General features: G+C 37.8%; 1 protein-coding gene across 1 annotated transcript in view; it reads left to right on the plus strand.

Moving 5' to 3' along the window:
- The window catches only part of LOC135462638 (ankyrin-1-like), a 33,299-nt gene extending 8,872 nt beyond the window's left edge, over positions 1–24,427 (plus strand). The window contains exons 9-26 of the mRNA XM_064739861.1: positions 627–725; positions 1,779–1,877; positions 2,712–2,810; positions 3,971–4,069; positions 5,123–5,221; positions 6,056–6,154; positions 7,315–7,413; positions 8,467–8,565; positions 9,728–9,826; positions 10,880–10,978; positions 11,812–11,910; positions 13,067–13,165; positions 14,275–14,373; positions 15,388–15,486; positions 18,747–18,845; positions 19,674–19,772; positions 22,439–22,537; positions 24,302–24,427. Of these exons, the coding sequence (XP_064595931.1) occupies positions 627–725; positions 1,779–1,877; positions 2,712–2,810; positions 3,971–4,069; positions 5,123–5,221; positions 6,056–6,154; positions 7,315–7,413; positions 8,467–8,565; positions 9,728–9,826; positions 10,880–10,978; positions 11,812–11,910; positions 13,067–13,165; positions 14,275–14,373; positions 15,388–15,486; positions 18,747–18,845; positions 19,674–19,772; positions 22,439–22,537; positions 24,302–24,427 (1,809 nt within the window). The remainder of the gene's footprint in view (positions 1–626; positions 726–1,778; positions 1,878–2,711; positions 2,811–3,970; positions 4,070–5,122; positions 5,222–6,055; positions 6,155–7,314; positions 7,414–8,466; positions 8,566–9,727; positions 9,827–10,879; positions 10,979–11,811; positions 11,911–13,066; positions 13,166–14,274; positions 14,374–15,387; positions 15,487–18,746; positions 18,846–19,673; positions 19,773–22,438; positions 22,538–24,301) is intronic.
- Positions 24,428–24,869: the final 442 nt, after the last annotated feature.

Consider the following 24,869-nt stretch of genomic DNA (forward strand, 5'->3'; position numbering starts at 1 on the left):
GTTCGACAGCTGTAGAAAATAAAGCCAGTGTGTAGGAGTGCCTGTGATATAGACACAAAGACATAGTGTTTTATAAAAAGGCGAAGTGGAAAATCAGTACATTGAGAAGTGAAATGTACAAGACTTGCCCATTTGCAACCGTATATAAATGTCAACAACGCCTTACACGCTTAGGTATTTATTCAAATTCATAAAATACGACGCTGACGGGCGCTGATGTCAATATACAGAATCAGGCATAGGTGATGTATGGATATGAGGCCAGGCCACAATACTTACAAACTAAACCCAAAAAGTACCCTTTCTCATAATACTGAGAAGTGAAGAGCACATGATCTATCCATTTCCAGCCACACATAAAAGTCACCAACTCCATTCACTCCCATGTCTGTATTTTTTACTCAAATTGTAAAAGTAGGACCACTGCATTTGTCAAATTCTATATTACTTTCACATTACAGCCTCGTTGAAATACCCAGTACGACACCAAAGCAACTGGCATTCGTACCATTTTTACATTCCGAGTGTGGATATGTGTATTTACGTGCAATATTAGTGAATCTGTCATGAATAGCATTTTTACTGAAGTAGCACTTCAAGTATTACATTATATTTACTTTTCACAGAATGGGTGGACAACTTTGCACTGTGGAGCCTTTAATAACAGTGTGGATATTGTTCGTGTGCTGCTGGAGAAGGGCGCTAATGTCAATGTACAGGATAAGGTACGTGATATACCGATGTGAGGCCGGCCACAATACTTGACGATAGATTGTGCTTTCCTATGTCGTTTACTCACGTGGGAATTGAGCCTTGAATTTTAAGAATTGTATTGGGCTTCAAATCGACTGGCTGCCACTAAATAAATTTGCTCTACATAGGATGTAATGAGTGTGAATATTTCAAACTTCCATCCTTAAAAAGACGACGTCACGACCACGTAAGTTGTTGGGCAGATAGAGTATTTCAGTTAGACCTCGGACACATTTTATCGACGTTAAATTGTCGAAAACCCCTGAAAAAATTTCACCAACCTGCGAACTTCATACGGGAGTGAAAATCTACATACTGTTTTAAAACTCATAATGTTAGTCTTTTCGATAAGAATTGCTGAGAATTTCGTTGTCTACGTGAACTATTAAAGCCAAAACGTATCTTTTAAAATAAAACAGCCGTTAGGAATGAGTTTAATTAATAACTACGATTCACTAAATTAAACTGTTGACAAATAACGCCAGTGTGTATGAGTGCCTGTGATATAAACACATAGACTTGGTGATTTTTAAAAGGCGAAGTGTATATGTCAACAGCGCCTTACACGCTCAGGTATTTATTCAAATTCATAAAATACGACGCTGAAGGGCGCTGATGTCAATGTACAGAATCAGGCATAGGTGATGTATGGTTATGAAGCCAGACCACATTACTTAAAAACTAAACCCAAATAGTACACTTTCTCATTATACTGAGAATTGAAGAGGACATGATCTACCCATTTCCAGCCACACATAAATGTCAGCAACTCCATTCACTCCCATGTCTTTATATTTTACTCAAATTGGAAAAGTAGGACGACTGCATTTGTTAAGTTCTTCATTACTTTCACATTACAATGTCATTAAAATATCTGATACGACAGTAAAGCAGCTGACAATCGTACCGTTTCTACATTACGCGTGTGGATATGTGTATTTACGTGCAATATTAATGAATGTGTCATGAATACCATTTTTACTAAAGTTGCATTTCTAGTATAACATTTTATTTACTTTACACAGAATGGGCTAACACCTTTGTACTGTGCAGTCCTGAAAGACAATGTGGGTGTTGTTCATGTGCTGCTGGATGAGGGTGCTGATATCGATGTACAGGATAAGGTACGTGATATACTGATGTGAGGCCGGCAACAATACTTGACAAGAGATGGTGCTCTGTTATGTAGTTTATTCACGTAGCAATTGAGCCTTGAATTTCAAGACCTGTACTATGCGCCAAATCGACTGGCTGCCACTAAATAAATTTGCTCTACATAGGATGTAATGAGTGTGAATATTTCAAACTTCCATCCTTAGAAAGATGACGCCACGACCACGTTAGTTGTTGAGCAGACAGAGTATTTCAGTTAGCACCCGAACACATATTAACGACTTTAAGTTGTCGAAAACCCCTGAAAAAATTACACCAAACTGCGAATTTCATACGGGATTGAAAATCTACATACTGTTTTAAAACTCATAATGTTAGTCTTTTCGATAAGAATTACTGAGAATTTCGTTATCTACGTAAAATATTATAGCCATAATGTATCTGATAATATAAAACAGGCGTTAGGACTAAAGTTCATTAAATCAAACTGTTGACATAGATAAATGTTACATTGTGATATTTAACAGTTAGGAAAGGTGTTTTCTGTTCGACAGCTGTAGAAAATAACGCCAGTGTGTAGGAGTGCCTGTGACATAGACACATAGGCATAGTGATTTTTAAAAAGGCGAAGTGGAAAATCAGCACATTGAGAAGTGAAATAATCAAGACTTGCCCATTTCCAACTGTATATAAATGTCAACAGCTCCTTAGCAGCTGACAATTGTACCATTTTTACATTACATGTGGGGATATGTGTATTTACGTGCAATATTAGTGAATGTGTCATGAATACCATTTTTACTGAAGTCGCATTTGAAGTATTACATTTTATTTACTTTACACAGAATGGGCTGACACCTTTGTACTGTGCAGTCCGAAAAGACATTGTGGGTGTTGTTCATGTGCTGCTGGATGAGGGTGCTGATATCAATGTACAGGATAAGGTACGTGATATACTGATGTGAGGCCGACCACAATACTTGACAAGAGATGGTGCTCTGTTATGTAGTTAATTCACATGGCAATTGAGCCTTGAATTTCAAGACCTCTGCTATGCCCCAAATCCACTGGCTGCCACTTAGTAAATTTACTCTACATAGGATGTAATGAGTGTGAATATTTCAAACTTCCATCCTTAGAAAGATGACACCACGACCACGTTAGTTGTTGAGCAGACAGAGTATTTCAGTTAGCACCCGAACACATATTAACGACTTTAAGTTGTCGAAAACCCCTGAAAAAATTTCACCAACCTGCGAACTTCATACTTGGTTGAAAATCTACATGCTGTTTTAAAACTCATAATGTTAGTCTTTTGGATAAAAATTGCTGAGAATTTCGTTGTCTACGTGAAATATTGCAGCCAAAATTTATCTGTTAATATAAGAGAGGCGTTAGAACTAAAGTTCATTAAATTAAACTGTTGACATAGATAAATGTTACATTGTGATATTTAACAGTTAGGAAAGTTGTTTTCTGTTCGACAGCTGTAGAAAATAAAGCCAGTGTATAGGAGTGCCTGTGATATAGACACAAAGACATAGTGTTTTATAAAAAGGCGAAGTGGAAAATCAGTACATTGAGAAGTGAAATGTACAAGACTTGCCCATTTGCAACCGTATATAAATGTCAACAACGCCTTACACGCTTAGGTATTTATTCAAATTCATAAAATACGACGCTGAAGGGCGCTGATGTCAATATACAGAATCAGGCATAGGTGATGTATGGATATGAGGCCAGGCCACAATACTTACAAACGAAACCCAAAAAGTACCCTTTCTCATTATACTGAGAAGTGAAGAGCACATGATCTATCCATTTCCAGCCACACATAAAAGTCACCAACTCCATTCACTCCCATGTCTGTATTTTTTACTCAAATTGTAAAAGTAGGACCACTGCATTTGTCAAATTCTATATTACTTTCACATTATAGCCTCGTTGAAATACCCAGTACGACACCAAAGCAACTGGCATTCGTACCATTTTTACATTCCGAGTGTGGATATGTGTATTTACGTGCAATATTAGTGAATCTGTCATGAATAGCATTTTTACTGAAGTAGCACTTCAAGTATTACATTATATTTACTTTTCACAGAATGGGTGGACAACTTTGCACTGTGGAGCCTTTAATAACAGTGTGGATATTGTTCGTGTGCTGCTGGAGAAGGGCGCTAATGTCAATGTACAGGATAAGGTACGTGATATACTGATGAGAGGCCGGCCACAATACTTGACGATAGATTGTGCTTTCCTATGTCGTTTACTCACGTGGGAATTGAGCCTTGAATTTTAAGAATTGTATTGGGCTTCAAATCGACTGGCTGCCACTAAATAAATTTGCTCTACATAGGATGTAATGGGTGTGAATATTTCAAACTTCCATCCTTAGAAAGACGACGCCACGACCACGTTAGTTGTTGAGCAGACAGAGTATTTCAGTTAGCACCCGAACACATATTAACGACTTTAAGTTGTCGAAAACCCCTGAAAAAATTTCACCAACCTGCGAACTTCATACGGGAGTGAAAATCTACATACTGTTTTAAAACTCATAATGTTAGTCTTTTCGATAAGAATTGCTGAGAATTTCGTTGCCTACGTGAACTATTAAAGCCAAAACGTATCTTTTAAAATAAAACAGCCGTTAGGAATGAGTTTAATTAATAACTACGATTCACTAAATTAAACTGTTGACAAATAACGCCAGTGTGTATGAGTGTCTGTGATATAAACACATAGACTTGGTGATTTTTAAAAGGCGAAGTGTATATGTCAACAGCGCCTTACACGCTCAGGTATTTATTCAAATTCATAAAATACGACGCTGAAGGGCGCTGATGTCAATGTACAGAATCAGGCATAGGTGATGTATGGTTATGAAGCCAGACCACATTACTTAAAAACTAAACCCAAAAAGAACACTTTCTCAGTATAAAGAGAATTGAAGAGGACATGATCTACCCATATCCAGCCACACATAAATGTCAGCAACTCCATTCACTCCCATGTCTTTATATTTTACTCAAATTGGAAAAGTAGGACGACTGCATTTGTTAAGTTCTTCATTACTTTCACATTACAATGTCATTAAAATATCTGATACGACAGTAAAGCAGCTGACAATCGTACCGTTTCTACATTACGCGTGTGGATATGTGTATTTACGTGCAATATTAATGAATGTGTCATGAATACCATTTTTACTAAAGTTGCATTTCTAGTATAACATTTTATTTACTTTACACAGAATGGGCTAACACCTTTGTACTGTGCAGTCCTGAAAGACAATGTGGGTGTTGTTCATGTGCTGCTGGATGAGGGTGCTGATATCGATGTACAGGATAAGGTACGTGATATACTGATGTGAGGCCGGCAACAATACTTGACAAGAGATGGTGCTCTGTTATGTAGTTTATTCACGTAGCAATTGAGCCTTGAATTTCAAGACCTGTACTATGCGCCAAATCGACTGGCTGCCACTAAATAAATTTGCTCTACATAGGATGTAATGAGTGTGAATATTTCAAACTTCCATCCTTAGAAAGATGACGCCACGACCACGTTAGTTGTTGAGCAGACAGAGTATTTCAGTTAGCACCCGAACACATATTAACGACTTTAAGTTGTCGAAAACCCCTGAAAAAATTACACCAAACTGCGAATTTCATACGGGATTGAAAATCTACATACTGTTTTAAAACTCATAATGTTAGTCTTTTCGATAAGAATTACTGAGAATTTCGTTATCTACGTAAAATATTATAGCCATAATGTATCTGATAATATAAAACAGGCGTTAGGACTAAAGTTCATTAAATCAAACTGTTGACATAGATAAATGTTACATTGTGATATTTAACAGTTAGGAAAGGTGTTTTCTGTTCGACAGCTGTAGAAAATAACGCCAGTGTGTAGGAGTGCCTGTGACATAGACACATAGGCATAGTGATTTTTAAAAAGGCGAAGTGAAAAATCAGCACATTGAGAAGTGAAATAATCAAGACTTGCCCATTTCCAACTGTATATAAATGTCAACAGCTCCTTAGCAGCTGACAATTGTACCATTTTTACATTACATGTGGGGATATGTGTATTTACGTGCAATATTAGTGAATGTGTCATGAATACCATTTTTACTGAAGTCGCATTTGAAGTATTACATTTTATTTACTTTACACAGAATGGGCTGACACCTTTGTACTGTGCAGTCCGAAAAGACATTGTGGGTGTTGTTCATGTGCTGCTGGATGAGGGTGCTGATATCAATGTACAGGATAAGGTACGTGATATACTGATGTGAGGCCGACCACAATACTTGACAAGAGATGGTGCTCTGTTATGTAGTTAATTCACATGGCAATTGAGCCTTGAATTTCAAGACCTCTGCTATGCCCCAAATCCACTGGCTGCCACTTAGTAAATTTACTCTACATAGGATGTAATGAGTGTGAATATTTCAAACTTCCATCCTTAGAAAGATGACACCACGACCACGTTAGTTGTTGAGCAGACAGAGTATTTCAGTTAGCACCCGAACACATATTAACGACTTTAAGTTGTCGAAAACCCCTGAAAAAATTTCACCAACCTGCGAACTTCATACTTGGTTGAAAATCTACATGCTGTTTTAAAACTCATAATGTTAGTCTTTTGGATAAAAATTGCTGAGAATTTCGTTGTCTACGTGAAATATTGCAGCCAAAATTTATCTGTTAATATAAGAGAGGCGTTAGAACTAAAGTTCATTAAATTAAACTGTTGACATAGATAAATGTTACATTGTGATATTTAACAGTTAGGAAAGTTGTTTTCTGTTCGACAGCTGTAGAAAATAAAGCCAGTGTATAGGAGTGCCTGTGATATAGACACAAAGACATAGTGTTTTATAAAAAGGCGAAGTGGAAAATCAGTACATTGAGAAGTGAAATGTACAAGACTTGCCCATTTGCAACCGTATATAAATGTCAACAACGCCTTACACGCTTAGGTATTTATTCAAATTCATAAAATACGACGCTGAAGGGCGCTGATGTCAATATACAGAATCAGGCATAGGTGATGTATGGATATGAGGCCAGGCCACAATACTTACAAACGAAACCCAAAAAGTACCCTTTCTCATTATACTGAGAAGTGAAGAGCACATGATCTATCCATTTCCAGCCACACATAAAAGTCACCAACTCCATTCACTCCCATGTCTGTATTTTTTACTCAAATTGTAAAAGTAGGACCACTGCATTTGTCAAATTCTATATTACTTTCACATTATAGCCTCGTTGAAATACCCAGTACGACACCAAAGCAACTGGCATTCGTACCATTTTTACATTCCGAGTGTGGATATGTGTATTTACGTGCAATATTAGTGAATCTGTCATGAATAGCATTTTTACTGAAGTAGCACTTCAAGTATTACATTATATTTACTTTTCACAGAATGGGTGGACAACTTTGCACTGTGGAGCCTTTAATAACAGTGTGGATATTGTTCGTGTGCTGCTGGAGAAGGGCGCTAATGTCAATGTACAGGATAAGGTACGTGATATACTGATGAGAGGCCGGCCACAATACTTGACGATAGATTGTGCTTTCCTATGTCGTTTACTCACGTGGGAATTGAGCCTTGAATTTTAAGAATTGTATTGGGCTTCAAATCGACTGGCTGCCACTAAATAAATTTGGCTCTACATAGGATGTAATGGGTGTGAATATTTCAAACTTCCATCCTTAGAAAGACGACGCCACGACCACGTTAGTTGTTGAGCAGACAGAGTATTTCAGTTAGCACCCGAACACATATTAACGACTTTAAGTTGTCGAAAACCCCTGAAAAAATTTCACCAACCTGCGAACTTCATACGGGAGTGAAAATCTACATACTGTTTTAAAACTCATAATGTTAGTCTTTTCGATAAGAATTGCTGAGAATTTCGTTGTCTACGTGAACTATTAAAGCCAAAACGTATCTTTTAAAATAAAACAGCCGTTAGGAATGAGTTTAATTAATAACTACGATTCACTAAATTAAACTGTTGACAAATAACGCCAGTGTGTATGAGTGTCTGTGATATAAACACATAGACTTGGTGATTTTTAAAAGGCGAAGTGTATATGTCAACAGCGCCTTACACGCTCAGGTATTTTTTCAAATTCATAAAATACGACGCTGAAGGGCGCTGATGTCAATGTACAGAATCAGGCATAGGTGATGTATGGTTATGAAGCCAGACCACATTACTTAAAAACTAAACCCAAAAAGAACACTTTCTCAGTATAAAGAGAATTGAAGAGGACATGATCTACCCATATCCAGCCACACATAAATGTCAGCAACTCCATTCACTCCCATGTCTTTATATTTTACTCAAATTGGAAAAGTAGGACGACTGCATTTGTTAAGTTCTTCATTACTTTCACATTACAATGTCATTAAAATACCTGATACGACACCTAAGCAGCTGACAATCGTACCGTTTCTACATTACGCGTGTGGATATGTGTATTTACGTGCAATATTAATGAATGTGTCATGAATACCATTTTTACTAAGTTACATTTCTATTATAACATTTTATTTACTTTACACAGAATGGGCTAACACCTTTGTACTGTGCAGTCCTGAAAGACAATGTGGGTGTTGTTCATGTGCTGCTGGATGAGGGTGCTGATATCGATGTACAGGATAAGGTACGTGATATACAGATGTGAGGCCGACCACAATACTTGACAAAAGATGGTGCTCTGTTATGTAGTTAATTCACGTGGCAACTGAGCCTTGAATTTCAAGACCTCTGCTATGCCCCAAATCCACTGGCTGCCACTAAATAAATTTGCTCTACATAGGATGTAATGAGTGTGAATATTTCAAACTTCCATCCTTAGAAAGATGACACCACGACCACGTTAGTTGTTGAGCCGACAGAGTATTTCAGTTAGCACCCGAACACATGTTAACGACTTTACGTTCTCGAAAACCCCTGAAAAAATTTCACCAACCTGCAAACTTCATACGGGATTGAAAATCTACATGCTGTTTTAAAACTCATAATGTTAGTCTTTTCGATAAAAATTGCTGAGAATTCCGTTGTCTACGTAAAATATTACAGCCAAAATTTATCTGTTAATATAAGAGAGGCGTTAGAACTAAAGTTCATTAAATTAAACTGTTGACATAGATAAATGTTACATTGTGATATTTAACAGTTAGGAAAGTTGTTTTCTGTTCGACAGCTGTAGAAAATAACGCCAGTGTGTAGGAGTGCCTGTGATATAGACACAAAGACATAGTGATTTTTAAAAAGGCCAACTGGAAAATCAGTACATTGAGAAGTGAAATGAACAAGACTTTCCCATTTGCAGCCGTATGTAAATGTCAACATCGCCTTACACGCTTAGGTATTTATTCAAATTCATAAAATACGACGCTGAAGGGCGCTGATGTCAATATACAGAATTAGGCATAGGTGATGTATGGATATGAGGCCAGGCCACAATACTTACAAACGAAACCCAAAAAGTACCCTTTCTTATTATACTGAGAAGTGAAGAGCACATGATCTACCCATTTCCAGCCACACATAAAAGTCACCAACTCCATTCACTCCTATGTCTGTATTTTTTTTATTAAAATTGTAAAAGTAGGACCACTGCATTTGTTAAATTCTATATTACTTTCACATTACAGCCTCGTTGAAATACCCAGTACGACACCAAAGCAACTGGCATTCGTACCATTTTTACATTCCGAGTGTGGATATGTGTACATACGTGCAATATTAGTGAATCTGTCATGAATAGCATTTTTACTGTAGTAGCACTTCAAGTATTACATTATATTTACTTTTCACAGAATGGGTGGACAACTTTGCACTGTGGAGCCTTTAATAACAGTGTGGATATTGTTCGTGTGCTGCTGGAGAAGGGCGCTAATGTCAATGTACAGGATAAGGTACGTGATATACCGATGTGAGGCCGGCCACAATACTTGACGATAGATTGTGCTTTCCTATGTCGTTTACTCACGTGGGAATTGAGCCTTGAATTTTAAGAATTGTATTGGGCTTCAAATCGACTGGCTGCCACTAAATAAATTTGCTCTACATAGGATGTAATGAGTGTGAATATTTCAAACTTCCATCCTTAGAAAGACGACGCCACGACCACGTTAGTTGTTGGGCAGATAGAGTATTTCAGTTAGACCTCGGACACATTTTATCGACGTTAAATTGTCGAAAACCCCTGAAAAAATTTCACCAACCTGCGAACTTCATACGGGAGTGAAAATCTACATACTGTTTTAAAACTCATCATGTTAGTCTTTTCGATAAGAATTGCTGAGAATTTCGTTGTCTACGTGAACTATTAAAGCCAAAACGTATCTTTTAAAATAAAACAGCCGTTAGGAATGAGTTTAATTAATAACTACGATTCACTAAATTAAACTGTTGACAAATAACGCTAGTGTGTATGAGTGCCTGTGATATAAACACATAGACATGGTGATTTTTAAAACTCGAAGTGTATATGTCAACAGCGCCTTACACGCTCAGGTATTTTTTCAAATTCATCAAATACGACGCTGAAGGGCGCTGATGTCAATATACAGAATCAATCATAGGTGATGTATGGATATGAGGCCAGGCCACAATACTTAAAAACTAAACCCAAAAAGAACACTTTCTCAGTATAAAGAGAATTGAAGAGGACATGATCTACCCATTTCCAGCCACACATAAATGTCAGCAACTCCATTCACTCCCATGTCTTTATATTTTACTCAAATTGTAAAAGTAGGACGACTGCATTTGTTAAGTTCTACATTACTTTCACATTACAATCTCATTGAAATACCTGATACGACAGCAAAGCAGCTGATAATCGTACTATTTTTACATTACATGTGGGGATATGTGTATTTACTTGCAATATTAGTGAATGTGTAATGAATACCATTTTTACTGAAGTTGCATTTCAAATATTTCTTTTGATTTACTTTACAAAGAATGGGCTGACACCTTTGTACTGTGCAGTCCGAAAGGACAATGTGGGTGTTGTTCATGTGCTGCTGGATGAGGGTGCTGACATCAATGTACAGGATAAGGTACGTGATATACTGATGTGAGGCCGGCCACGATACTTGACAAGAGATGGTGCTCTGTTATGTAGTTATTTCACATGGCAATTGAGCCTTGAATTTCAAGACCTGTACTATGTGCCAAATCCACTGGCTGCCACTAAATAAATTTGCTCTACATAGGATGTAATAAGTGTGAATATTTCAAACTTCCATCCTTAGAAATATGACGCCACGACCACGTTAGTAGTTGATCAGACAGAGTCTTTCAGTTAGCACCCGAACACATATAAACGACTTTAAGTTGTCGAAAACCCCTGAAAAAATTTCACCAACCTGTGAACTTCATAAGGGATTGAAAATCTGCAAACTGTTTTAAAACTCATAACGTTAGTCTTTTCGATAAGAATTGCTGAGAATTTCGTTATCCACTTGAAATATTATAGCCAAAATGTATCTGTTAATATAAAACAGGCGTTAGGACTAAAGTTTATCAAATAAAACTGTTGACATAGATAAATGTTACATTGTGATATTTAACAGTTAAGAAAGGTGTTTTCCGTTCGACAGTTGTACAAAATAACGCCAGTGTGTATGAGTGCCTGTGATATAGACACATAGACATAGTGATTTTTAAAAAGACGAAGTGGAAAACCAGTACACTGAGAAGTGAAATGAAGACGACTTGCCCATTTCCAACCGTATATAAATGTCAATGCTCCTTAGCAGCTGACAATTGTACCATTTTTACATTACATGTGGGGATATGTGTATTTACGTGCAATATTAGTGAATGTGTCATGAATACCATTTTTACTGAAGTTGCATTTCAAATATTTCTTTTGATTTACTTTACACAGAATGAGCAGACACCTTTGTACTGTGCAGTCCGAAAAGACAACGTGGGTGTTGTTCTTATGCTGCTGGAGAAAGGTGCTGATATCAATGTACAGGATAAGGTACGTGATATACTGATGTGAGGCCGACGACAATACTTGAGAAGAGATGGTGCTCTGTTATGTAGTTAATTTACTTGGCAATTGAGCCTTGAATTTCAAGACCTGTTCTATGCGCCAAATCCACTGGCTGCCACTAAATAAATTTGCTCTACATAGGATGTAATGAGTGTGAATATTTCAAACTTCCATCCTGAGAAAGATGACGCCACGACCACGTTAGTTGTTGAGCAGACAGAGTATTTCAGTTAGCACCCGAACACATATTAACGACTTTAAGTTGTCGAAAATCATGAAAAGTTTTAACCTGTGAACTTCATAAAAGATTGAAAATCTACATACAGTTTTAAAACTCATAATGTTAGTCTTTTCGATAAGAATGGCTGAGAATTTTTTTGTCTACGTGAAATATTATTGCCAAATTGTATCTGTTAATATAAAAGAGGCGTTAGAACTAAAGTTCATTAAATTAAACTATTGACATAGATAAATGTTACATTGTGATATTTAACAGTTAGGAAAGGTGTTTTCTGTTCGACAGCTGTAGAAAATAACGCCAGTGTGTAGGAGTGCCTGTGATATAGACACATAGACATAGTGATTTTTAAAAAGGCGAAGTGGAAAATAAGTACATTGAGAAGAGAAATGAACAAGACTTGCCCATTTGCAACCGTATATAAATGTCAACAACGTCTTACAGTCTTAGGTATTTATTCAAATTCATAAAATACGACGCTAAAGGGCTCTGATGTCAATATACAGAATCAGGCATAGGTGATGTATGGTTATGAGGCCAGGCCACAATACTTACAAACGAAACCCAAAAAGTACCCTTTCTTAGTATACTGAGAATTGAAGAGGACATGATCTACCCATTTCCAGCCACACATAAAAGTCACCAACTCCATTCACTCCCATGTCTGTATTTTTTTATTAAAATTGTAAAAGTAGGACGACTGCATTTGTTAAATTCTACATTACTTTCACATTACAGCCGCGTTGAAATACCTAGTACAACACCAAAGCAACTGGCATTCGTACCATTTTTACATTCCGAGTGTGGATATGTGTATTTACTTGCAATATTAGTGAATGTGTCATGAATAGCATTTTTACTGAAGTAGCATTTCAAGTGTTACATAATATTTACTTTTCACAGAATGGGTGGACACCTTTGCACTATGCAGCCTTGAATAACAGTGTGGATATTGTTCGTGTGCTGCTGGAGAAGGGCGCTAATGTCAATGTACAGGATAAGGTACGTGATATACTGATGAGAGGCCGGCCACAATACTTGACGATAGATTGTGCTTTCCTATGTCGTTAACTCACGTGACAATTGAGCCTTGAATTTTAAGAACTGTACTAGGCTTCAAATCGACTGGCTGCCACTAAATAAATTTGCTCTACATAGGATGTAATGAGTGTGAATATTTCAAACTTCCATCCTTAGAAAGACAACGCGACGACCACGTTAGTTATTGGGCAGATAGAGTATTTCAAATAGACCTCGGACACATTTTATCGACGTTAAGTTGTTGAAAACCCCTGAAAAAATTTGACCAGCCTGCAAACTTCAAACGGAAGTGAAAATCTACATACTGTTTTAAAACTCATAATGTTAGTTTTTTCGATAAAAATTGCTGAGTATTTCGTTGTCTACGTGAACTATTAAAGCCAAAACGTATCTTTTAAAATAAAACAGCCGTTAGGAATGAGTTTAATTACTAACTACGATTCTCTAAATTAAACTGTTGACAAATAACGGCAGTGTGTATGAGTGCCTGTGATATAGACACATAGACATAGTGATTTTTAAAAGGCGAAGTGGAAAATCAGTACATTTAGAAGTGAAATGAACAAGACTTTCCCATTTCCAACCGTATATAAATGTCAACAGCGCCTTACACGCTCAGGTATTTATTCAAATTCATAAAATACGACGCTGAAGGGCGCTGATGTCAATGTACAGAATCAGGCATAGGTGATGTATGGATATGAGGCCAGGCTACAATACTTAAAAACTAAACCCCAAAACCACAATTTCTTAGTATACTGAGAAATGAAGAGGACATAATCTACCCATTTCCAGCCACATATAAATGACAGCAACTCTTTCACACTCATGTCTTTATTTGTTTCTCAAATTGCAAAAGTAGAACCACTGCATTTGTTAAATTCTACAATCCATTCACATTACAATCTGGTTGAAATACCTGATACGACACCAAAGCAGCTGGCAATCTTATTATTTTTACATTCCGCGTGGGGATATGTGTATTTACTTGCAATATTAGTGAATGTGTCATGAATAGCATTTTTACTCAAGCAGCATTTCAAGTATTACATTTAATTTACTTTGCACAGAATGGGAGAACACCTTTGCAATGTGCATTCCTGAAAGACAGTGTGGGTGTTGTTCTTATGCTGCTGGAGAAGGGTGCTGATATCAATGTACAGGATAAGGTACGTGATATACTGATGTGAGGCCGACCACAATACTTGACGATAGATTGTTCTTTCCTACGTCGTTTACTCACGTGGCAATTGAGACTTGAATTTTAAGAACTGTACTAGGCACCGAATCAACCGGCTGCCAGTAAATAAATTTTCTCTACATAGGATGTAATGAGTGTGAATATTTCAAACTTCCAGCCTTAGAAAGACGAGGCAACGGCCACGTTAGGTGTTGGGCAGATAGAGTATTTCAGTTAGCACCCGAACACATATTGACGACTTTAAGTTGTCGAAAACCCCTGAAAAAATTTCACCAACCTGCGAACTTCATACGGGAGTGAAAATCTACATACTGTTTTAAAACTCATAATGTGAGCCTTTTCGATAAGAATTGCTGAGAATTTCGTTGTCTACCTGAACTATTAAAGCCAAAACGTATCTTTTAAAATAAAACAGCCGTTAGAGATGAGTTTAATTGATAACTACGATTCACTAAATTAAACTGTTGACATAGGTAAATGTCACGGTGTGCCATCAAACAGTTAAGAAAGGTGTTTTTTTCGTTTGAAAGCTGTAGAAAATAACGCCAGTGTGTAAGAGTGCCTGTGACATAGACACATAGACATAGTGATTTTTAAAAGGCCAACTGCAAAATCAGTACATTGAGAAATGAAATGAACAAGACTTGCCCATTTCAAATCGTATATAAATGTCAACAGCGCCTTACACGTTGAGGTATTTGTTGAAATTCATAAAATACGACGCTGAAGGGCGCCGATGTCAATGTTCAGAATCAGGCATAGCTGATGTATGGATACATTTGTATTTGTTAAATTCTACATTACTTTCTCATTACAACCTCGTTGAATTACCTAGTACGACACCAAAGCAACTGACAATCGTACCATTTTTACATTCCGCGTGTGGATTTGTGTATTTACGTACAATATTAGTGAATCTGTCATTAATAGCATTTTTACTGAAGTTGCATTTTAAGTATTACATTATATTTACTTTCCACAGAATGGGTGGTCACCTTTGCATGGTGCAGCATTCAATAACAGTGTGGGTGTTGTTTGTGTGCTGCTGGAGAAGGGCGCTGATATCGATGCTCAGGATAAGGTACGTGATATACTGATGTAAGACCGGCCACAATACTTGCCGATAGATGAGGCTTTGCTACGTAGTTTACTTACGTGGCAATTGAGCCTTGAATTTCAAGACCTGTGCTTTGCGCCAAATCCACTGGCTGCAACTAAATAAAATTGCTCTATATAGGATGTAATGAGTGTGAATATTTCAAACTTCCTTCCTTAAAAAAACGACGCATATTTTACAACTAGCTCTTGTAGTCCGCAGGTGTAACTAAGGTAACTTATTGACAGCGTTAGTTATTGGGCAGACAGAGTATTTCAGTTAGAGGTCGGACACATATTAACGACTTTAAGTTGTCCAAAACCTCTGAAAAAATTTTACCAACTCAGGATAAGGTACATGATATACTGATGTGAGTTCGGCCACAATATTTGCCGATAGATGGTACTTTGCTAGGTAGTTTACTCACGTGACAATTGACCTTTGAATTTCAAGACCTGCGCTATGCGCCTAATTTTCTGTCTGCAGTTAAATAAATTTGCTCTGCATACGATATAATAAGTGTGAATATTTCCAACTTCCATGTTAAGATTTACGGTGAATATTTTTTAACGTCTTTTTGTAGACCGAAGATGTAACTAACGTGACATAATGAGCTTTCAGCGCTTCAGATCTTGAGCAGACAGACTATGTTTATAGGTTCAGTAGAAGTAAATTATGTCGCGATAGCGTTTCTGCAATGGTAGCTTTCTCACACCTTTTTATAAAATGAATAATCGCCTGATAACATTATAACATGTATATCAGTATATTGTGAACCTCCAGTTATTAATTTAATAAGACCAATTTTAAAGCATGTTTTGTATTGTTGATGAAGCGAAGAAAATTCAGCAGTGCACATTTTGTCTCCATTTCTTGTACACCATTAGGTAAATATTCGGTTGACCTGTACATTTACATGTAAGTTTTTTACATGTAAATGTTTAGACATTAAAAGACATTAAAAGAGGAAGTTGTAACTTCCTCGCTTGGCGATCAACATGGAGTGGATAGTGCAAGAAGAGCGGTGAAAATCCGTGCTGCAAACAAGGAGGCACATTACATCCACTCTAAGGAAAAATTGTTAGGTACGACGTTAAACCCCAAGCACTCACAAACTTACTCAAAACGTCCACAAACAATCTTACTCCACAGTGAGTTGGATGAATCACTTTACTTTGTTTTTCGAATGAGGAGAGAAATCTTCTCCGCTATCCAGAGAGCTTGACCTTACAACGAACCAATGACGGCCAATGCGCAGGTTTCCGTCATTACAGCCACCATGCAATTAAGACATCAAATTAAGAAGCAAGATATTAGTTAAACCTTTCATGGCACCCGGAGACAGATAAACGAGAATGTGGAAGTCCTTTTGAAAAAATCAAAATTTTTGCTGTTTCCTTTAGTTTTTAGTGTTATTGTAAGATCCCTAATATGTGCCATTTTGAATTTATCATTAAACTTGAAATCAACAGTTAATTTTAACAGAAACATGATAGAATGATCTAAATTGTTTCAAAACATAAAGTTTATGTCTTTTTGTCATTTTCTGGCTGCAAGGAAAATTGCAGATAAAGTCCTTCTCGCCACTCTAGCTCACCCCTCTCCCAAGTCACGTACGTCTAAACTATCTTCTTTCATTAAAAAATCTGCTGTTGTGTTTGAGAAGAATGTCTATAATTAGTTAAGGAATTAGTTATATCAATGAATATCGGTTATATGAGTGAGCGAATGAGTGCTTGGGGTTTAAGGATGATAATTTCTTCTTCATTTTCGTTTTTGACGAAGTTTGCCAACAAAGGACCATAACTCTAAATAGTCCATCAAAACAAAACAACAACAACGGATGCGCTTTGGTGGGTTGTAAGCTTGAACACGACCTTCATTTACTGGCAGAAGCTGATCTAATCCTATTTTTCCTAAATCAATAAATGACCGTTCACAAACTGGAATAATAACACAACTAAATCCGGATTTGTGTCCCCCTACCCCCCTTCGAACGTCACAAAAGATTTTGGGCTAAATTTCAAACTCTAAGACAAAAGACTTTAGTGGATAGCTCAATAATTTCCCTCTGAAACGTGTTAGACAGAATTGCGAGTTGGCCAATTGAGTTAGCCGTCTAAGCTTGGCCTTTAGACTTTCGTGAAACGGTCCCCCAGGCGCTCTCCCTTCAAACACCTGATGCAGTTACCTCTCTTTGTCAAACCCGTCGAGGCTTTCAGCACAGTGGCTCGGATTGATCGTAACGAAGTAACCGAGGACAGACGCCGCATAGTGCTCGACAGACGAAAAAATAAGTAACATAAGTGTCATAGAGGTCCATGTATTTAGGGCATTATTTTGTTCCCAAACGCCATGACAAAGTGCCATGGCAAGTAACGATAGTTATTATTGCTTATATAACTATCGTTTGTACAAGCCTTCGAGTAAAAAATACATTGTGTAAATGGCTTTAACATTACAGAATAAAAGGTATTTTTTATCGTTATTGAAATCTGAACTCCAAGCTATATAAATACATGTAACATCCAATAACAATGTTTGTGCGAGCTCACGTATACGTCTCAACCTAGCACTTCATACAGCAAAATTCAAGAATTTTCTTTTCAAATCAAACTGGGTCTTACTTAGGACATGAACAGTTAATTATGCTGTATAAGATTGTCCCAATATGGCAACTGTTCGCAAAGTGTATCCATTGACGGAGGACAGAAATTTAATCATGCCATATACCTATATACTGTAGAATTTTAAATCATTGACGTCCTGTTAATTCCTTGTGAAATGGATCCAATTTGAGTCGTCTTCATACTGCTTACCTTTACCTTCACCCTTCCTAAGTGCACTTCGATTTAGTCACTTTGACATATTCATTTTTTGACATATTCTTTGAGTAAAGCAATTTTTATAACTTTTTAACCTGTTACATCCTCTGCCACATATGTTTCTTTGTCACGTTCGTATGGAGCCTTGTAGAAATAATTAGTATTTTCATATTTTGAAAGCCTACACTGTTAATGAAACTGTAAAAATGGAGATTATGTTTGTAGTGATGTGTTACACTGCGCTCTGACCTATTATGTTTATTTTAAAGCTTTGTTGTTTTCTTGTAGTTATTATGTTATATTGAACTCTTTGCTCTTATACTTTTTACATAATCGGCTGTGATACTGAGTCTAATTGACCTTTGGAGTCTTAATGTAAACTAAACTACACTATTTTTACTGTCTGGCGACATAATTCAGGACGGGAGGACCGCTTTGCGCATCGCGTCAGAGTTAAACCATGTGGGCGTTGTTGTTCTGCTGGTAAAGAAGGCTGAGGATGCCAGTGTACAGGATAAGGTATGTAATACTGCATCTATAGAGAGCTAATGAAATCAACCACAGTGTATGATGGCGAATGGTACAGAATTATGTTCCTTAAATACGTCGAAAGGCAACCTTAATTTGAACTGTGGCACATGGCCCCATCACGTATTCATGTGCTATGTGGAGAAACATACTTGGACCATTCTAGTTCATATCATGTAGCACTTAAGGCGAGTGTGCCCTTCCAAGTTGAACTTTTACAGCTCATTAAGTCTATCCTGTACTTCGGGTCGTTCATTTTGTCATTACTTTGGATAACTATTATTGATACGTTATAGATATGGAAATAAAGCCTTCACAGATTATATACAGAGTATTTCCACAAAAATTTTATCGTTGATGTAATGAAGGTTTGTACATCATTTTATAATCTACATAAAGTCTGGTGTTGGGACATTTTGTTACAAACTCAAAACGTGACATTATGGCACACGACATACTGACACATGAAACCCGAGTAGCATTTAGTGTCAAAATATCGCTGATCGACATGCTGGGTTCGGGCCTATATCGAACTGTCTTGTGCCTAAATGTCACTCTCCGTAATGTCGTCTATACATACTAAAATGTGCTGACTGGATATTACTGGATATGGAGTTTTAGCTGGCATTAAATGTATGCAGTATCTTCGATGGGAGACTGTGAGTATATCTGTAAACAGTGAGTGGGATAAATATGTAACTGACTAGTTAAGATATCTGTTGTATACCGGAGATATGTGCAGATGAGTTAAATATTGTAAACTAATGTCGTAATTGTAAATCGATGTCGTAATTGATACATAGTTATGACAATCCACAGAGAAGCCAGATGTCTTTGCACAAGGCAGTAATGGACGGTGATATAGACAGCGTTCGTCTACTCGTGAAGAAAGGAGTGAGTCTCACAAAACAGGATCAGGTATGTTGAGTAGAACCAGCTATAATTAATAGATCAAGGGCCAAATCTTCACAACTACATGTAAACGTATATGGTCCAAGTAAGGAATAATTTAAAAGACACGTGGACCATACAGCTGTATTACACACTCCTATCTCATTCAACAAGATCATGCAAATGTCTTCATACAACTGTACATAGCAAGAGCATGTCTTTCGTTGCATCCCAATATTTAAGTTTGTCTGAGTAGTTCGATTCTCGCTAATTCAAGTTGAAAATATAGCTGTCGAGGACAGTAATTCCAAGATCTGCTTTGGCAAGTTTTGCATAAATCATGTTGGTAATAGTAATGATAACTACGGTAAAAAGGAGAAAAACGTCAAAAAAAATACAGCATGTTGGATTTGAATCGCAGACAGCCAGGTATCTAGTACAATGGTAATACTACTATAGGCCAGCATACAGGGTATGTGGCTTTGATCTTCTGCTTGTAGCCAAAAACAGAACACAGAAAAATTCACTGTTGAAAGGTTGATGCCAGTTGCCGCGATAAATTACAGTGGCGAAGAAATTTCATGCAGTCTTACACAAACTCGCCTGCTAAATAGATAAGAGGCTTTCGAACAGTTTTGAACACTTTTGTTGCTAATTTCATAAAAACTACCCAGCACGAGAGAAAACTAAGAGCAGAATGGACATAAGCAGTCTGAAATATATCAGAAAACTTGAAGGTTATACAAATCCAGAAATTTTTGCGATCTGATATTTTTGACCAGCTTTAAAGTTGTGAACGAACTTCGACGCCTTCCTTAAACTTCATATACACATGGTCAGTTTACAAGAATATGGAATTTTAAAAAAATTGGTTCATTAGTGAAAAGACGTTTTAAAACAATTCTAAGATGAAAGAAATCCAAAATGGCCGACAAAACAAGTGACCAACTTTGTCCCGTTTTTACACGATGTTCTCTGCCTGTCCGGCCTCGCTTAGCGCTCAGCACTAGAAGGTTAAAACAGGGAAAGAAGACTGAAATGTGACTGGGTTGGGTGTCATGTCTTGTGTCTTTGGCATGAAACTTCTGGTCTGCATTTGAATTTTTCAGTTAATGCTTCACTAAAAGCGTCATACACGCACTGCTTAGGGACATGGCTCAGGCGAGAGTAACATACAAAAGAATATACACCATGGGAAGGATTCAAGGTGGACAATTCTGTAAAAATTTGTACCGATTTAAATAGTAATTTCTTCGGCGTCACTGACCTGGGATTGCTGATGGGTTTTCTTGTCATCACATATAATTCGTGACGTTATATAAATTATCCAAACGCTTCAGGTTAGGGGACTTGTGTCACAGCTCTACACCGCTCCGATGAAGAGTTTTTGTTTCTTCATCTACATGACTTACACCTATTATATTGGTCTAACATCCCGAAGAATGGAAAGATACATGTAGCCGTTCACCGGGCAGTGCTTACAAATAATATATTTCTTTTATTTACTGATTTTTGTGTTGATTAACGCCATGCTCAATAATTCTTCATTTTTACGATGAGTAGAAAAACTGGAGTGCCACAGTGTCCAGCGGGGCCTCTGTGGCTCAGTTGGTTAGCCCGCTAACGCAGTGTAATGACCTGGGAGTCTCTCACCAATGGGGTCGCTGTGCTTTCAAGTCCAGCTCATGTTGGCTTCCCCTCCGGCCGTACGTGGAACGGTCTGCCAGCAACCTGCGGATGGTCGTCGGTTTCCCCCGTGCTCTGTCCGGTTTTCACCCACCATAATGCTGGCCGCCGTCGTATAAGTGAAATATTCTTGAGTACGGCGTAAAACACCAATCAAACAAATAAATAAATAACAATGTCCAGCAAAGTTATAAAACTCTGCCTGGCTGTCACACTGTATAATGTAGTTAATACACCGCTTTTCGTGGAACACAGCTGCGCACTTCTGATCAGATTACGCCATTACCTCAGAGTCTGTGGTGCTGTGTGTGACCACGGCACTGTGGTACAGTGTCATTGCAGCACTGTGGTACATCGCTACGATGCCGTGGTGCAGTGTATGACCGGGGCACTTTGGTACAATGTGACCACGAAACTGTAGTACATCGCTACGGTGCTGTGGTGCTGTGTGTGACCGTGGCACTGTGGTACAATGCTGTTGCGGTACTGTGGTACAGTGCCATTGCGGCACTGTGGTACAGTGTCGTCGCGGCACTGTGGTACATCGCTACAGTGCTGTGGTGTAGTGTATGGCCGCGGCAAGTTGGTACAGTGACACTGAAGTACATCGCTATGGTGGTGTGGTGCTGTTTGTGACTGCAGTACTGTGATACAGTGTGACCGTGGCACTGTAGTATATCGTTACGATGCTACGGCGCTGTGTGTGGCCGCGGTATTGTAGTACATCGTTACGGTGTTGTGGTGCTATTAGCGACCGCGACACTGTGGTACAGTGTGATTGCGAGACTGTGGTACATCGCTACGGTGTTGTGGTGCTGCGTGTGACCGCGCTACTGCGGTATAGTGTGATTGCGGCACTGCGGACTAACGCAACACATCCTTGGTCAGTTCGGTTTATCAATAGATAGTTCCTTTACCTACACGATATACACTAACAATCGGGAGATACATCTATACCACTCATGTCTATGAACCTGCTACATGCATGTTATTGTGACATTCCACAGGAAGGAGAAACGGCTGTTCATTGGGCAGTGCGTAAAAATAATGCGGATATTGTCCGTCAGATTGTGGATCTGGGCGGGGATATCAACATTCAGAATAAGGTGAGTTGCTGTTGCTTGGGAAACACACATATTACATACGTGACGAGCTAGATGTAACATCGTGGAATCACTGTGGTCTTAAATGAAAAGAACACATTTATACAATCAGTGCCTTACGTGAAAGACCTACACAAATTGTATGGAATTTCTTTTTAATTTTTCGTCAGAAAGAAAATAGGTTTAAACATTGTTATTTTCTACAAAGTCCACCGATACGACAAACATTAAAAGTCCACTATTTTCACCACGCTTTAGACTTATCCAATGAAAAGCCTCCTTTCCTCCTCTTAAATCTTCATTGTGACGTCACTGTGCTTAAGGATTTACTTCTACCATACGTAGCATGTCCAGTAGTAGCTAAATACGTACGTATTTCGTGAATATTAATGTGTTTAGACCAAGGAAGAGTTTGGGATTCACTAGAGGGTACATCATGCCTACATCTGTGGCTGTAGGCTGCCAAATTGTGTCTGGAATACCATGCCCTGAATAGCTACTGGGCAAAGCTAAGCCCGATGACGTATGTAATCTGTTAAAATGGCGGTCTGAAAGGGATTTCCAAGCCTTCGATGTTTAACTATTAATTATTCAAATAACCAGCACTGCTGGCAGAAAATTGAGACATTTTTTTAAACTTTAAGTATAGCTCTATCACATAAGTTATAGGTTGTATAAATGTGTTCTCTCCCCTAAAATGAAATCAATGTTACAAAGCTGTTTGTATAATAGGCTCTTTTCTGAAATAGACTTTTGACTGGTACTTGATTAGTAAGCATGACGGAACTCCTAAGTACAAAGCTCCTGAATACACAATTCTGAACACACACATGAAGGCCTCAATGTCATACATGTGCATGCTCAAAGATGTTTTCTTGCTTACGTTCTAGTAGGGAGGATGCCTTGACTCGATAAAAAATTTTGTTACATGAACATGAAAACATGAGGCAGCCAAATTGTACCACTGATGCACCTGGACTTTCTGTATTGTTTCGTCATAAATTTTGTTCCGACGTACATAAACCCGACCACAGAGTTTACTACATCGGGTATCACCACATTATATTACCATTTAAGTATTGATCCGTCTATTCATGTACATGCCTAAATAGCAGGAAATAACACGGTCGCTAGCATCCGGCCTTAAGCTGAATTAGGTAAGAAAAATATAGTGTTATTACTGGCAATTAATTTGACGTCACTGGTCTAGAAGGACTCAAATGCTGTGTTGTCATCACAATTAACACACAGCACCGTTAAAAGAATGCAAAGGAACCAGGCCTTATGGAGGCTTAGTCCACCAGCAGAATCGGGGGATATAGCGATACAATATAATAAATCTTAGAACACAGAGAGTATCAGCAGTGTGATAGTTGGCAAATTATATGAGAATACAATATAATTCATCACACACAACAAAGAGTAAAGGCAATGTGATAGATGACAAACAGTCACCTGTGCAACAACGCTTCTTTTCGGTCTACGCTTTTCACTCAGTTAGGGTTTTATTCTCACTGTTCGTGTAAATGCCTATATGGTAGCAAATTGCCCCCCTCCCTCAAGGCACAATGGCCTAAGCAGATTTAGTTAAAAAATAAATAAATCAATAAAAAAACGGTGATGTTAGTTGCAATTTCTTTTTTTTTCCCAATATGTCTGAATTTAAAAATTTGGCGAAATGAAATTTTGTGACGTGGGTGAATCGGCGCAAGTTCTGCATGCCTGGAGATAAGGTCGTGGTTTATATATTATTGTTACGGTACACAGGAGGAAAAAGACACCATTACCCCTGGATCATCGGAGGCAAATGATCCGGATCGCCTTAGACTCCTAGTCAGAAATGCAGCTGATGTGAAAATTCAGGATCTAGTACGTCATCCACAGATCAAATGAAAAACCACATTATCTGTGTCAATATAAACAAGGGATTTATGTTTCAGTTATCCTCAAAAGAGATTTTAAATGTTAATTGCATAAAACATGTTTGAAAAGCTTCAAAACTAATTCTAGACTCGAGGGAATCTGAACAAAATTGGTAAACATATATTGCGGATGCCTCGAATATATTGAACATAATTGGTACACTTGCTGAATATTTTTACGGTGTAATACCACAGTTTGGTTCATTTGACCGGAATACATTCCTGATGTGCTCTTAAATGAGGCAGATATGATGTCCGTTACGGTAATTTACCAGAAAGAGGCCCAGATATGTGTACCGAACGGTGCCGCAAGTGTAAGGTAACAGTTCACGACTTTACACAGACTGTGCTACTGAAGTCTGCAGGCTTCAAACACAATCAGTCGTCACGTACATCATGCTCTAGTACCAAAC

The sequence above is a fragment of the Liolophura sinensis genome, chromosome 2, assembly GCF_032854445.1.
Source record: "Liolophura sinensis isolate JHLJ2023 chromosome 2, CUHK_Ljap_v2, whole genome shotgun sequence".
Lineage (NCBI taxonomy): Eukaryota > Metazoa > Mollusca > Polyplacophora > Chitonida > Chitonidae > Liolophura > Liolophura sinensis.